The 17,427-nt window shown below is 40.8% G+C and overlaps 1 protein-coding gene across 4 annotated transcripts in view; it reads right to left on the bottom strand.

Annotated features, from left to right (window-relative positions):
- znf385b (zinc finger protein 385B) overlaps positions 1-17,427 on the bottom strand; it is a 56,891-nt gene that overhangs the window by 24,054 nt on the left and 15,410 nt on the right. For 2 of the 4 annotated variants that reach the window (XM_074658506.1, XM_074658507.1), the window contains exons 2-4: positions 11,458-11,595; positions 11,096-11,239; positions 9,865-9,981 (exon numbers count right to left, since the gene is read on the bottom strand). In XM_074658506.1, the coding sequence (XP_074514607.1) occupies positions 9,865-9,981; positions 11,096-11,239; positions 11,458-11,593 (397 nt within the window). In that variant the 5' untranslated portion in view covers positions 11,594-11,595. Of the gene's footprint in view, positions 1-2,547; positions 2,777-9,864; positions 9,982-11,095; positions 11,240-11,457; positions 11,596-17,427 lie in introns of those variants that run through there. The other 2 variants (XM_074658508.1, XM_074658509.1) reach the window with 2 other exon arrangements.

Here is a 17,427-nt window from a genome sequence, read left to right on the forward strand (position 1 = left end):
ATTGAGAAATCAAGAAATATCTCCCCAAGTTTTGCCCCAAAGAGGTGAAGGTGGGTACAAGCGGAGCCTTTATGGGCCCAGTTTTGCCCCGGACGTCTTTACAGTACAGTGACAGTATCCCCCACTGGCTTCCCACTGCAGCTGAAATCCCTGCAGCTGGAGATGAAGCCTGGAAGAACGCTGGGTATTAATACACCAGTGATCCTACTGGGAGGAGAACCCGTCTTACTACCTTCATCTGCATCTTAAACATTCCTTATCCACAGAGAGATGGAGCGACGTAGACTTACAGTGTGGTTCTGCTGACAGCAGCATTAGACATCACACTGCATTATTATTATGCGGAGAAACACACACATTAGCATAACAAGCCTGTATGTGTGTGTGTTTAAGTAGGTCACGTTTAGATCCTTCTTCGTCCAAAATAACATGCGCACACACACATCAGACCAGTCAGGAATATGAAAGCAGACAGGAGAGCTCCAGTCGGAAACTCAGTAGAAAGAAAACAGCGGAATCATCTGATTAAAACCAAACTAACTTGTATAACAAAGTGTTGGACAGGACAAACAACATACTAGTGATTTACTTATTCTTTGATTTAGCCTTACCAGTAGAGGAGGTAAAAATGTAGATAAAAATGTTTGTCTGGAAATCAGACTAGCAGATTATAAAATATCTCTCACTCTGGAACGTTTATCGCAAGAAGTACTGGACAAATGCAAGCCCACCGAATGACTTTTACTTTGAAATGACTGAGAACTGTGGAAAAATGAAAAAGGAGACGTGCATCTTTATTTGGTTCTCCCCATTCTGTCAAATATTAATCAAAGGAAATTTTGGTTAGCACCAGAAATGAAAACTTTAATATGTGTGTGTTAAATTAATCTGGTTCTGACAGAAAGAGGCTATAGAGAGAAAAAAACAGTTTCACAAAGATAGACTTTGACCATGGCTGAGATCTGACTAGAATTCAGATATAGACATTTTCAAGAATTATGGGCAATTTCAACTTTTTTTCAGACTGAAAGACCTGGCTGATCGACGTCAAACCGCTCAGCTCTGTTCACTCCAGCAGAAAATGTCCTTTAAGGGAAATTCAACATTTACAAGGATTTTATTGAGAATATTCAGCAAATAATGAAGAATGTAGCGCGGGTGTCACTGAGTGTTACCATGGAAACACTGGTCAGCAGGTGTCCCTGATTGTTACCATAGAAACATGGCTCTTAGCCTCGGGGTAGGGCGGCTGTTTTTCAGACTTAAAACAAATCAGTCTTTATATTTGTGAAACTGCCAAACTTGAATTAATCTAAAAGCAAAATTAAGACTACTAACCGGTGATACATTTCTTTGAGAAACCAGGCCCTGGCAACCGCAACCACAAAACCTCTACAAGTACAACCACACCTGAACAACCAAGGAAACAACTGAACCAACCTAAATGTATAAATTAAATTGTAATTTCATGAATTCTGTATTTATGATTTTGTATTAGTTGCTTTCAGAGGAAAACAGAAAACATTTAAAGAAACAGTGAAGGATGAAGCCCAGGTTTAATCTGTAAAACTAAAACAAGACAAGGGACAAACAATTGTGTGTGTGTGAAAGAGACACACACACACACACACTGTGTTGTGAAGATGAGCAGCAGTGTGTGGGTAATCACCGCAGTCACGCTATATCTATAATGAGAGGAATGTCAGACAGACGGACAGGAAGTAGTCACAGATTCAGCAGACCAATCGCAGCCTTTTTTTCCCTCCTAATCAAATATAGTTTCTTCCAGGAAGTTCTTTGTGTAAAAAGGATCCTGTTCATTTAGCTAAGGACATTCCACAACAACCAAAACAGGAAAAGGATAGCACTTTTGTTTTACCTGATAGCTATCGGTAGCTATCTCCAGTTACTAGGTTGAAAAGTTGTCTATTGCCACTTTAAATGTTGGATGTCCAAATAATTTAAAACATCTAAAATTCAAAATGACCATCATAAAATACAAGAACTATCTTTATATCTAATTCTATTGCAAATATCTAGTCTCGTAACATCATCCTTTATCGTATAAAATCCACTTTCATCAGCCTTCATCACATCTCCTCTTCATCAATAGCACAACTTTTACACCGCAATGAAGAGCAAACACTGTATAGAGATATCCTAGCTCCAAACAAAAGCAGATCAATAAAAATGTACTGATTAGTTGATCAGATTAACTGTAATAACACTACAACAAAGTAGAAAAATAGCCCCAAGAAAATTAGATATTTTGTTGTCATGTCGTAATAACAATTATAATCAACCTCTGATGAACAGCTGATTAGGTCTGTAAGACAATGACAGTTTTCACATTGTGAGCAGAGAGACTACAACCTCAGTTCAAAGTTTGGGTCCAGGTCACGACCTGCGGGTCATGTAACCCCCACCACCCTCCAAAACGCAAACAACCTCACACATGACAGACAGAAAAAAAGGCACAAACATTCAAAAGCAAAATGGCTAAATATGGAGCTCATAAAACAAATAGAGAGAAGAAGGATTTCCTACCTCGACTCAAGAAACTACTCCACATCATCGACAGGGAGACAGCTGTCTCACCTCCTCCTCCTCCTCCACCCTCTATCATCTGCTCCCCCGATAACAAAAAGCAATGAAGAGAAAACCCAAACCACACAGCAGAGAATCGCCACCTGACTGTCTGTCTGTGGGAACGCAGAGGGACACTTGTGTGGATAGAGGAGGGCGACCGACACACTGCGAGGAAGAGACAGAGTGTACAGTGTATTTGACTCACTCAAGTGATGATATTCAGAGTGAGCGGTGATGACAGCCATTCTGTCTCAGTGGAAATCCCTCCTTCACTGTCGCTCTATCTCTGTGTCGCTCACGCACTCTCAGCCAGTTCATGGCATCGTGATTCAACGAAAGAGGAGAGGAGGATACGAGCTAGTAGTTGTTTCATTCTCAAGAACAAAATACAGAATGAATATAGACAAGAATGAAAGAAAACAGATGCAAATAGCAAATAAATAAACTAACCAATAATTTAACAAAAGAACAGGAGGGATGACGATCTAACTTTAAAAAGAGGAAAGGGGAAAATAAAAAAGAAGCAAGCAAGTAAACTGCCAAACCTATGAATGAAATCAAGAAAAACAAAACGACAAATAAACAGGACTAGAAGAGCAAAACAACAGTCATCCTCTGCCAGTTCTATACTAGTCCCACCGGTTGTCTACTAGTCCTCTACAACCAGTCCTTTACTATCTTTTCTGTCTTTTATACAGTACCATGACTAGTCCTAGTTCTGCCAGTACAAGTTTTCTACTAGACCTTGACTAGTCCTACCAGTCCCCAATCCCCAGTCCCTTTACTAGTTCCACTGGCATTACCAGTTTTCAACTAGACCCTGACTAGCCCTTCCAATGTCTTTACAAGACCTCGACTTGTCCTACAAGTTGTTTACTATCTCTGCTAGTATTACCAATTTTCTACTACACTTTGACTAGTCCTACCAGCACTGTACTAGTTCCACAAGTCCTACTAGTTTTACACTTAACCTTGACTAGTCCTACCAGTCCCCAATCCTTAGTACCAATCCCTTTACTAGTTCCACTAGTATTGCCAGTTTCTACTAGACCTTGACTTGTCCTACCAATCCCCAGTCCCTTTACTAGTTCCAATGGTATTGTCAGTTTTCTACTAGACATTAACTAGTCCTACCAGCCCTCCATTAGGTCCACTAGTCCTTCCAGTTTTCTACATAGCCTTGACTAGTCCTACCAGTCCCAAATCCCCAGTCCCTTTACAAGCTCCACTGGTATTACCAGTTTTCAACTGGACCTGGATAGTCCTTCCAATGCCTCTACTAGACATTGACTTGTCCTACAACAAGTCATTTATTAGCTCTGCTAATATTACCAGTTTTCTACTACACTTTGACTAGTCCTGCACTTTACCAGTTCCCCTAGTCCTACCATTTTTCTTCTTAAACTTTACTAGTCCTACCATACCCCAATCCCCAGTATAAATCCCTTCACTAGTTCCACTAGTATTGTCAGTTTCTACTAGACCTTGACTTGTCCTACCAGTCGTTTACTTGTTTCACTAGTCCGGCCAGTTTTCTAGTAGACCTTGATTAGTCCTGCGACCAATCTCTTTACCAGTCCAAGCAGTTGTCTTCTATAGTCCTCTATCAATCTATTCAGTCCTCTACTATTTCGTAGTCCTTCCGAAGCCTTTACTCAACCTAGTCCTACCAGTTTTCTTCTACACATTGACTAGTCCGGCCAGCACTCTACTAGTTCCACTAGTCCTACCAGTTTTCTACTTAACCTGACTAGTACTAGTCCCCAATCCCCAGTACCAATCCATTCACTAGATCCACTGGTATTACCACATTTTGACTAGACCTTGACTAGTCCCCCCAATGCCTTTACTTGACCTTGACCTGTCCAACCAGTCCTCTACTAGTTCTACTAGCCCTTATAGACACAGTTGTCAACTGGTGGTCACAGATGTGGGTCACATGGGTTCAAATCTGGTAATATACCCACACGCAGCCCCCACCTCCCTTCCTCCCCCCTTCTTAGCCTATTGTCACCACTGTACAGCACTATGAGTGTGTGAATCTGTCAGCAAGGTCTATTCATAAACAGCTGAATACATCAGCGTAAAACCACACATCAACACCTGCTCAGCCTCTCCATCTCTCTCACACACACACACACACACACACACACACACACACAACAAACAACAATATGTGTCTATTAATAACGTCAATTTCTCATTATCTGTGAGGTATTCGCAGGACAACATGCTGACCTTTATTAGCCCCGGAGAGCTAATTAGAGCTAGCTTACACACACACTTTCACATGAAAAGCAAAGACCGGAAAAGGTGAGCTGGTTTTGACATTTCCACTCTTCTAAAGAAACATCCAATCAGGAACACCAACGTTCTCATTAAAAGGAAACTTTACATTTTACTCAAAAGTAAACTTCAGTATCCTCCCCAAAATGCTTCACACACATCATATTCTTATTCATGTTGTATTCATATTTACCGCAGTACAATTATTATACAGTTAAACAGTCACAGCACATTTGTGTTGTTGTCTTCAGTACCCGGCAACAACTCTGCCCACACCGAATACTGAAAACTAAGAGAGGAGAGGAGCTTCAATATTGTAAATGTTATTAGTCTCATGTGAATTAATCTTTTAATTTGAACGGATGTGGATCATGGGAATTCACTTCTTTCATTGGGGACTGAGTGTGTGTGTGTGTGTGTGTGTGTGTGTGTGTGTATGTGTGCAGCTATGAGTGTGAATGCTGCCTCCCAGTGATCGCAAACTGCCACTGCAGAGAAAACACAACTATGAGTGTATTCATTGAGAGCAAGCACTCTATACAGCAGATCCCCACTATATTTACTATAAATAGTAATGGTTCACTCAGCGCCTTAGTCTGAGAAAAGCATCATTTTCATTTTAGTGCTTGTGCCTGTTGGCGTCTTCCCAGATATATATTTATACTGTCTACGTCTCCGGACAGCATGAAAACATGGATTAGCTGACATAAAAGAACAATTAAAACGTGCTCAATTTAAACAAATTCCTGAAGACTTCTCTCCATGTTTCTCTCGTAGATGGTTAGATGGCCAAACCGACTTGTTTTGTTTCCGGTTTGCAACCTCTACTTCTTCTACTCCATTCACTGGCGGAATACAGCCATAACCTATAGCGCCAACTTCTGACCAAGCTACTCTGTAGCCGAGTTTATCCGCTCCAAACCAGTTGATGGAAATGCTCCATTTCTTTTTTTGCATCATTAGAAAATGTGCTTGTCAATTGAATGGAAACACGGCTATTGTTACCACTTTGTCAGATCTCTAACCGAGAAGATATTGAGATATCTTTCCTACTCCCCAAATGCCCTTGTTGGAACATTATCTGTAGGTAGGCCTACCCTTTTTATTAGGCTGCAGCTGTTTTGTGATTGTTGATGTTTTTTTGTAAAATTTTTCTGCGATCAGTTTACCGCTAACCAAGCCAGCCATTACATTAGCTGTCTGAGGATAATGTGTTGCTAACACATCATTCTAAGTAACTCTTAGTTTACTGTTGGCCTAACTGTTATAACTTTTACTCAGGTGGTTGTGCACTTTTACTAGATTAATTACTGCATTTACTTACTATGGGAATTTAATGTTGATCTTTATGATTTCTTCCTGCCATCAGGACAATGTAACTAATTTGACAGCTAGTCTACTCTTGTGAATCCAGTTTTCTTGATACTGCACTAATTGTTACAATAACTGAACTATGTGGTATCTCATCTTTTTCTGATTTGTAATCAATATCATTAAATTTGTTAGGTTTTATCCAATGTTGTTGTCACTGTTTCACAACTGCTTCCAGTAAATACTTCTTGTGTCACTCCTTGACTGCAGCCTTTTTTGGAAGTGTGTTTAGCTTGCTGCATACTGTAGCTGTGCACCTACACACATAGTGTGGGCAGAAGAACTCCACTACATTTCAGAGGGATATATTGTTCTTTTTACTAGTAAACTGTACATTTTACTACATTTGTCTGACAGCTGTAGTTACTACTTTACATATTAAGATTTTACACACAAATCATAAAATCAATTCATAAATTATGATGCATTGTATCATGCATAAACTACCCAACACCATATAAAGAAGTTTACCTTCACCAGTTAGAGCGTTAAAATGCTGCTTACACATTAATGCTTCAGTAATAACAATTCAGTAATATAATATATAACATTGACAGGATTATTCTACCCAGTGAGTACTTTTACAGGACCTTTACTGGAGTATTTTTACACTGTTGTATTGATACTTTCACTTAAGTAAAGGATTGGAGTACCTCTTCCATCTCCGGTGATATATACTGTAAGTACTGACAGTGTGCAGTAAGTTCTATTGTTCATATAAGAAGAAAAAGCAGAGAATAAAAGAAGAAAAAAATAAAACATAACTTGACTTTACACAGTAATCCATATCAAATAACCAGCTGTTTTAGAAGAACATCATTGATTGAGGAGCTCCCACTGTAGCCCTGTTTGTATTAGCTGTGATGTCATCTGACCTGACTGCTGATAGGCTGCTCAGCCAGCCAGGTCACTGTCTCAAACACACACACACACACACACACACACACACACACACACACACACACACACACACACACACACACACACACACACACACATACACACAGCCTGGCCTGGAGGAGCTGAGTTCAGGCCAAAGAGCTTTTCATGGTCGAGCGAGCATCACGTGATGGACAGAGAGAGAGAGAGAGAGAGAGAGAGAGAAAGAGAGAGAGAGAGAGAGAGAGAGAGAGAGAGAGAGAGAGAGAGAGAGAGAGACGCACACACACAACCATTCAAGCTGAGTGGGTTGTGTGTGTGTGTGTGTGTGTGTGTGTGTGTGTGTGTGTGTGTGTGTGTGTGTGTGTGTGTGTGTGTGTGTGTGTGTGTGTGTGTGTGTGTGTGTGTAGATGTGTGTGTCCAGTAGAGAGAGATTTAATCTTTAATCAGTGTTATTGTAGCCTGTACACTGATATGGACACATAGTATGTAATTACAGCTGCTGCACACACACACACAAACCTGTATGTGTGTGTGTGAGATTGTCTTTCGGTTTCCTGTTTCTCCTGACATAATCCTCCCATGTACTGTAATTAGGTGTGTGAGTGTGTGTTTGTTTGTTTTTAGTTCCTGTCTTTTCCTTTTGTTTTTGTTGATTTTTGAATTAACATTTTATTTTACTATGCAATATAAGTGATGCTGTCTAGTCAGCTCCACTCAAGGCTGAAATGACATGGAAGTTCTGCATTTTTTATCACAAAAATAAGGGCAACAACTGGAACACTGCATTATAAGATTATAAGGTGATTCCCATAAGGGTGTCATCACTGAAGATTTGTGTGGAGAAAGACACATTAAGGGACTAACACCAAATATAATGTAATGATAAAGAATCGATGCAAGCGATGTCTCTGAATAATGTCAGTGTGGTTTCGGAGCAGTGCTATGTCCCAGTTTAATGACCCGCTGCTGTCTGCTCCACTTCAACTCCTTTGCATCTCACAGCACATCCTCGCTCTGTTGACCAGCAGTTTGACTTGAAAAACTGGGTCTGCATCGCTGAAGACACTCTGAACTGTTCCAGTTACAGCTGATCACAGAATCAAAGAGGGTCAAGCAATGTGAAAAAGGTTCAACTGTAATTTCAACAGCAGAGGGCGCTGGAAGCACTTAGAAACTTGCTGCAATGATTAAACCATGACAAATAATGAAAATACTTTTTTCCTTAAACTGAACATTTTGAACATATAATACAGACACACTCATAAACCGTTTCGTTGCCCAATAGCCACTGATAAGAAGATAAACTATCTTTATGTCAAAGGAATACTGTCTGCAATAAATATGAAGCTACAACCAGCAGCCAGTTTAGCAGTTAACTTAGCTGAGCATTAAAGCTGCAGTGGGTAGAAATGGAGCAAATATTATATATATTATATTTATATAATTATTTTTATAAAACGGTCACTATATCCTGACAGTAGTGCATGAGACAGGTAATCTGAAAAAAATCATGCGCCTCTGTATCCTCCGGTGCTCCTAATGACATCTGCAAGATTTCACAGACCGGAGGAAAACAACCAATCAGAGCCAGTTTGGAGCCTTGCCATCCAGCTGCTGCTTATGAGTCAGCTGTCAATCACTCGCGAACTCTGAGAAAACGGTCAAACTAGGCAGCGCTGATCGAATATGAATCAATATTCTGTTACTGTAATGCCTATTTTTCGCCTCAAATGTTTTCAGAAACATCTTGTAGTGTACTGTTTAGCTGTAATATTACCTGAAAAAGAAATGATCCGCTGAGTTACAGACGTCTCTTTCCCAATGTAAGTCTATGGGGAAAAGTATTTTTGGGCCCAATGGCATCAAGTGACGGACACGGAAGTTGTAGCACCGCCATTTGGCCACTACAAAAATTGGGGTCAACGATCTGCACTCTTCCTGGGGGCTTGGGAAATACCAAGCACTGCCCATCAGCCAAAGTACAGCCAGTAGGAACGCTCAATATGAACGCTCTCTCTGAACGCTCTCTCTGAACTGACCTGCGATTGGCCAAAGTCTCCCGTCACAGATTTTTTATAGCCTGAACACAGAGCAAAGAGGAGGTGCAGAAGTGTAGTGCTGGACTGAGCAGTAACTTAGACCAAGTGTCAGTTAAGACATTGTCCAACACAAGGAATGTTTATCTTTCTCTGAGTATCATTTTATCCTCCAAACACAACAGATATTGATTCACATGTCCTCTTTGAGATGGTCTGTCCATTTCAGCTAACATGAATATTGTGAACTTAAGCCACTGTGAAAGCATGACTAAAATAATACCCACACAGAGGCTGAGTATAAAACTGCAGTGATGATCTGAGTTAATGCAGGGTTAGTTAATTCTTTCAGGGGGTCAATCTGAGAACCAACACACACACACACAAACGCACACGCACACACACACACACACACACTATGACCTCTCCCAGATGGCAGCAGCTGTTGATGATGGATGAGCCAAAGTCACTCTCACTCAATCACTCAGTCACTCACTCACTCAGACAGACAGTCAGACTACTACGCATTTCCTCTAATGCAGGTACAGAATTGACATGCATGTCAGCTGTAGTCTCTGTGGTGTGTTCAAGTGCAACTTTTAACAGAAGAGGGTTGGGAGCGACACAAAATGTTTGATGAATCACTCATCGTCAGCGCAGTACACCAGTAGTAGTAGAAGCAGTAGTAACGTGGTCCTACCTGCAGTCGTGCAGGGTGGAGCGCTGAGGCCTGGACTGAGGCCTAGGGTCGGAGTTAGTCCTGCAGGCTTGGAGATGAGCCCTGTGGCCTGGGGAAGAGACCTAGACTGAGCCCCTGCTGGAATCAAAGACATAAAGACCCATTACAACATGCAAGGAGTCTACAATAATAAACTACTGTTGTTACCGATGCTACTATTGTCACTACTGCTGCTACTACTACGACTACTACAGCTGCTGCTGATGGCACAGCTCCTGCTTATGTTACTATTGGCCACTACCACTACTACTGCTATTACTACTGCTACAGGTGCTACTACTACCGCAGCTACAGCTATGATGCTACTATTACAGCTACTAAACTGCAATTACTAAAACTATAATCTCTATAAACAGCTTCTGTACGCTGTAGGCAACGGGACAAGATTTCGGCATCAGAAGTGTTTGAGTTTCTGTTTGTAGTCTAAGTGGTATTGATGCATTCAAGCAGGCTTTGGTTGAATGCAGATAAACAATTCGTGTGGAGAGCAAAAGAGGTGTAGCGCATTGGCCGAAATGCAATTTAGGAACCAATCAGCCACCGTCTGACGATGAATTCGCTTTTTTATTGGTTTAAAATTAGCTTGTAAACTGGCTACGTGTGAAACAATCCGGTTGTACGCGTTGTCTATTAACTCAAACTCCAGTCTTGCATCTCAAGTTGCTAATCGGACTGTAAACAATGAGCGGTGCACAGAAAAGGAAGTCTTGGCCCGGATATCTGCTGGCTTCACCGGAACCCCAGAAATATAGCCTCTTGCCCCCGGAGACTTATCAACGCCGATGGGTTCAGAGATTGCTAAAACTACCAACACTGCGAGAGTTCTGCTACCCGACCTGACAAAGTGTAATTGTGGGATGAAGATAAATCTTCAGGCTAAGGTTGGATTCGAAATGGTTTGGTTATTTGCAAAATGGAATTTATTTTTATTTTTCTCTCTCACTGTGCCAACCATTTTTTTTTTTGTCATTTTTTGCAAGAAGATAGGCATTGCCCAGTGGGAAGAGGGAGTGGAGGGTGGAGTGTAGCTCGCGCGTTGTGTTGGGTCAGGTTCGGTTCTCAAATCTGACATTATCAGTTAGCATTTGTTTTATTATTGCCTCATAACATGATGGTTAAAAACTATAAAAACTATAAAAACTACTCGTGCCAATACTACTGCTACTACAATAACATGATGGTCGTAGTGTACCTCCTGCCTGTTGTCCTGTCTCTCTAGCCTGGAGCTGTCTCACTCTCCGGAGGTGAGACCTGCCATTGTAGTGCACCTGGGCCTGACCTGCAGAGGTCAGCTGCAGGTTACACACCTCACACAGCGAGTAGGCCACGCCCTGACCTGGGAGATAACAAGAAGGAAGAGTCAGACTGTAGGAGAAAACTACAAAGGATGAGTCAGAGTGGTGGAGGAAACAACAACGATGAGTGAGACAGTGGGAGAAAACCATAAGGATGAGTCAAACTGCAACTGCAACTTTTCTCTAGGAGAAAACTACAAGGATGGGTTGGAATGACAGCAGATAATACAGAGCATTGGTGTTGGAACATGTCAATCACCTGGGGATGGAGTCTGCTGGACAGAGAGACTGATGGTTGTGGGTGTTGGGGGGTCCATCAGCTCTTGACACATCCCTCCAAAGGCAAAGATCTGCGCCCTCTCCAGTGGATGAGAGGGGCTGAGAGGAGTCTTCATCACTGAGGAAGAAGAGGAAAAAGAGAAAGAGGCATGAATGACAATCACCGATGTTCCATAATATTTATTTATAGCTAATATAAACTATAGAAAAACGACTAAAAACAACATCCGAGAGGCCTACTTAACGCTTCACTGTTTAAATCGTGCTTATGCTTCATTGGAGGAGTTAAAGTAATGCGTTACCCAATATTGTCAAAACTAGCATTGAGGTCCAAGAGAACTACAGACCCGTTCACACCAGCAGTCAAAGTTGTGACACAGAAATCTGTCTCGACAGTGCTGACCTTTTAGGAAATGGGGAGCCAGTATCTAATAGCTATCAAAGCTTTCCGTCGCATAGCCCTCTTTTATTTTACCTCCTCCGTGGGAGTATGAATTGCTCCACAAAAGTCATGGTTTTCAGACAGTTATGAGATGTCTTTTGAGAACTTATTGTCCCGTTAGTGAAACAGCTAACAACGTGGTAACTGACAATCAGCCAGCTTGTTAGCTTCAATAACATTTTCATGAAAGAAATGAAATGCCAACCAGAGATGAAAATGCCAGCGGGGGGAGTAAACATCCTCTACAGCAGGCCAGAAATAAATAAAAAAGAAGGTCAGAGACCTAAATGTGACTGTCTATTGCCAGCATGTTGCCGGACGGCTGGTGTGATAGCGATTACCTTGCCAGTTACAGTGGTGCGGATGAATTTCACTGTGCCACTTTCTATTGTGACCAGGCCTGAAAAGTGATGATCTACAGCCAGCAGCTAAAAACAGCTCATTGAAAAATCCATGGCATGAAAAGGTCTAAAATACAAAACGAAAGCTCCAAAAACACCATAATCTGTCGATAGAAGAGATCCGTTTATTTATTTTTTCCAAGACATTAGCAAAGAAATACTGAGAAACACCGCAACATAACACCAAAAACCCCCAAAACCCCTCCAGATGTAAAACAACAGTGATCCAATCCAGCAGCAATGCATACAGAACTGATGCACAAGTAATGACCCTAAAACTCACTGCGGGACAGACAGGTGGACAGACAGACGGACAGAGAGGAGTGAGGTCTGAATGACACCGGATGTACAGTGTGAAGCAACAAACGCTCACAGGGAGAGTGATGAAGTAATGAGTAAGAGGAGAGAGGAAGGATGACATATGTGTGTGTGTGTGTGTGTGTGTGTGTGTGTGTGTGTGTGTGTGTGTGTGTGTGTGTGTGTGTGTGTGTGTGTCCAGTGTACAGTGTGTATGTGTGTGCACACGTGTAGGTTAGTCCATGACTGTATCCATCTGTTGTCCTGTCATCTCGGCCAAGGCACATGACCTCTGACAGGACGAACACATGCTCAGTTTTTTCATATTCAGTTATCTTTATTGCCGTGACCTACATACGTTACTACTGTATTTAAATTCTCTTTAGGGATTTGGATCAGATTTGGATCAACTCATTACGGCTGCAATGGCACACCATTGGCTAATGGCATAGAGGAAATTGTTACCTAACGCTAATGTTTATTTCATGGTGTGGTATAGCAGCTGCTGGTGCCCATAAGGTCTGCACTGGAGAGGAAATCAAGGTCTCTGTAGTATCAACATCAACACACCAGCTGGACCAGCCATGCTCATTGGCTAACATTTAAACCCTCTGGGGCAAATTTCAGTTTTTGGTCCGTAGAAATAAAATTGACTTGAACTGACTTGACATTTAGCCAATCAGAAAGCCACTACTGTTATTCCATGACCATGGGTCATGCTGTGGGATATGCAGAGAACTGTACAGCAACTATAGGGCAATGTGTTTGTCCCTGACTGCAGTGACAAACATACATAAAGAAGGGAGGATTTCAAAAGCGCCTCGAGATAACTTTTGTGATGATTTGAGGCTAAATAAAAAATATATTGAAATTGAAATTGAATTGAATTTCAAAACCACATTCTGGTGACTTTTTAAGACTGAAAATTGCAAAATAATTATAATTATAAAGTAAACTGCAACAGCAGTTTTATGTTAAATACTTTTGATTTTACTTTAAAAACCAGCGCAATGACAATGTGCGCTGAACCCAGCGGCGAGCGCAGCTCAAACCACAAGTGGGAATAGATGTCCGGGTGGAAACAGTAGGGCTTTTACACGCTGTACACTGCCAGAGACAGGTTGAGATAACGAAAAGGGAAAAAAAGGTGTGACCGTGAAAATTGTGATCCCGAGAGGAAACCGGGAGAGGGCAATGAAAAATGTGAGTCTCCCGGGAGGGTTGGCAAGTATGGTGACATAGTGTTCTTCTGAATATGCCAGAACACAATGCAATGTGACCCATCAACTGTCAGTGATGATGCAAAATGATGATTAATAAGTGCATGAATCTCTGCTTGCTATTGAGTAAACTAGTTATTATGAGTAGTGAATGAGAGAACAAGGGAGAGATTTTGGACACAGACAGTTTGATTTTGAATGAGATTTTCTTTTAGTTTTGAACTTATTGAAATCTTGACTAATGGGTAGTTATTCCACATAAAATAAGAGAAAGAATGTGATTTGTCAGGCAGAGAGGTGAAATATTTGCAACTGATGCTGATGAAATCTACAGCAACAATACATACATGTCTTCGGCTCACCAAACACAGGAAATAACAACATTAAAAAACAGACAAGCAATCTATAGACTCACTCTCTCTACTTCTCTCTCTCGCTCTTCCAGCTGGTTGTTAGTAGTCGACTTTATGTTCTGCAGACAGCTGGTTAATCTGCCACTGTGATGAATTAGCTACAAAATGCACACACACACACAGAGCTAGCTGATGCTGACATCAGCTTTAGCGAGGGAAGGATTAAATATATCTGCTCTATTGAGCTGGGAATTACTCACTACACACACACACAGGTAAATACACACACACATACACACACACCGAAGTAAGATGCAGAAAAAGAAAAAGCAAGTCAGTGAACTGAACATTCAGCATTAAGATGAAATGAAATATGTGTGTTTACCTTTTCTGTTGAAATGTGTGTGTGAGTCTAATCCAGGCTGACCAGGCAGTCAGTAATCAGAGAGGCCAGATGTGGGTTATAATCTCTCCCCCACCCCACACACACACACAAACACACAGACACACACACACACACACACACACACAGCAGTCAAGCAACAATGTGATTGAAGAGGAAAAGCAGAAATATTTTCTTCAGCGTCAGTGCTTCACAACAACCAGAATTTCTTCGGATTCTTCCTTTCAGACTTCAAAGAGACTCAACAGGGTGCAGAGAAACACTTCACTGAGTTTCAGTCTCACCTCCACATCTTGAATATCAATACGTGGTGAAATATAACAATATACATTCCCTGGACATGAAACAGCACTGTGCTGCCCTCTTTGTTGATATTTCGGAGGCTTTTGATACTATTGACCACTGCATTTTATGCTGTCTTGTTTTGGATGTTTTTGCTCAGAAATGGTTTCATGCATATTTGTCTGACATGCGATCTGTACGGATGTGGTCTTTACTCAAAACAACCTCCCTTGGTGTGAATAAGGGGGAACCACAGGGAACCACAACCATAAATAATATTATCACTCCAACACAGATGTATAATATCCATTTTTATGCGGATGACAGTCTGCTATGCCTTGTCAACTCAAGATTACAATCTGCCCATTCATTTCTAGCTGTTTCCCCACTTCCAGTGTTTATGCTAAGCTAAGATAACCGTTCCCTGAACCTTCATATTGAATTGACATGAGAGTGGAATCAGTCTTCTAATCATCTACTTCTCAGGTAGAAAGTGAAAATCAGTGTAGCCTAACAAAAATGTAGCCTAAAATTACATTTTTCACTTTTGGTTAGAGTTGTAACGGTATACTGGTATCAAGGTTTACCGTGGTTTTAAAGCTGGAGGTTATCATAAAGTGTACATTTTTTTATCTACGGTATTGAAATAAACTGACATAAGTGAGTGTGTGACTTAAAGATACAGACAGGAGCAGCCTGGCTGCATTGTCACACACCTACTGTATGTTTATTGTTAATAATCATTGGACATTATTTTAATGCTAATTACATACTATAGTGCTGCTGACATGTAAACTAACATGTTTCAGTTATATAAATATTGTTTATGCTATTATTTTATCAGGTTTATAATTCTATTCATTCAAATTCTAGGGTCATTGTAACATATACTACTACTACTACTAATAATAATAATAATAATATTAATAGATGACAGAATAATACTATAGTATAGTATATGTAGTGTATAGTGTAATAATATAGTAATAATAGTGTGAAAACAGTGATATTTTCTGAGACTGTTATCATATCGTAGAAATCTCATACCGTTACAACACTACTTTTGGTAACTGTTTTTTAAATTATTTTATCTCAAAAGCCAAAAAGAAATCATCTCATTAACGGAGCAAATCTATTTTTACTTGTAGAAAAATCTAAATATTAATTTCAACCGCTGGCAGCTCCACTCACCATAATGTACTACCATTAATACTATTTGACTGTTGTCGAGTGAAAACCTTTTATGTCCAAAATGTGTGTCAGCTTAACAGGAACTAACAAGACAACTACAGTGTGTGTTATTGTTCAGTGGGGTATGAAAGCTTTTATAAGCCAGAGTTCAGGTCTGAAGAGGTGGCGTGTTTCCGTTCAATATATTGGACAATGATGGAAATCACTAAACATGGAGATACAAGGTTTACACCATCAGATATGCCATCTAATCTGATCTTTTCTTGTTTTTAACGTCCGCAAGTGGACAGAAGAGGGCTCATCTGATTTGTCCAAAGATCTGAATCCTGCTGGTGTGAAAGATAAAGAGAGGTGGGCGCTATAATGTATGTCCCTTTTCCCTGAAAGAGACTGTACAACACACACACACACACACACACACACACACACACACACACACACACAAACACACACAGTAACCTGAGGGTTCGACAGGGCAAAGAAACTAATGGAGATGTGAAAAGACAGAGAGAGATGTCTTAGAGTGGCTGTCTCTCACCCTGAGGCCAGTAGCTGGTAATGACAGTGGTCAAAGACACACACACACGCACACACACACACACACACACACAGTAAACAAAGCAGTGGCCAGCAGCAGCAGAGATGCTGAAACGAACAACTAGATACAGTTTGATGTTTGTATGTTCATCCCTGCAGGAATCTGAGATACTAGAATCAGAAGAAACTGGTGAAAACTCAAACCGCTGCATCACAAACAGCTTGATGTATTTCAGAAAAACGCTTCAAATTTGACAAATCATTTCCATTTTTCTCCCACAGTAATCCTTTTAAGAACCAGCGATAGAAATCCAGGTCAAATCAAATCAAACCTACAAATGCATGAATATCTGATCGGGCTTTGTGTCCTTTTCAAGACGTCCACTCAGGCAGAGAGCTACCTCCCAGGCTATGTATGACCTCCAACAGGCTCCACAAGTTCCAACCTCAGCAAACCATTTCATTTCTAACCTCAAAACCTCAAAGTGGAGCAGCTCTGATCTGAAAACACAAACATAACATTGGATTTATGAAGCTTGTTGGGAGGAGGGAACTAGCTGACAGGCTGAATTTAGGGCAAAAATCTTTTGCATTAGTTTTATTTTTCCTGGCTCGCTCTTCACACAACAACTTTCCTTACAAAACAAAACTGCTTTAAGGTTGTTGTAACCTAAATTTACAGTAAGCATGTCTTAAAGTATGATTAGCTGGGTCTACTGCAGAGAAACTATGATATATTGTTTGGTTGACCCCTGGGACACATTATGCAACAGACACCAAGCTGAACGAACTTCAATATCGATGAATTCTTCTAATTCTGATGT

Source organism: Sebastes fasciatus, chromosome 14 (genome assembly GCF_043250625.1).
Source record: "Sebastes fasciatus isolate fSebFas1 chromosome 14, fSebFas1.pri, whole genome shotgun sequence".
NCBI classification, from domain to species: Eukaryota; Metazoa; Chordata; class Actinopteri; order Perciformes; family Sebastidae; genus Sebastes; species Sebastes fasciatus.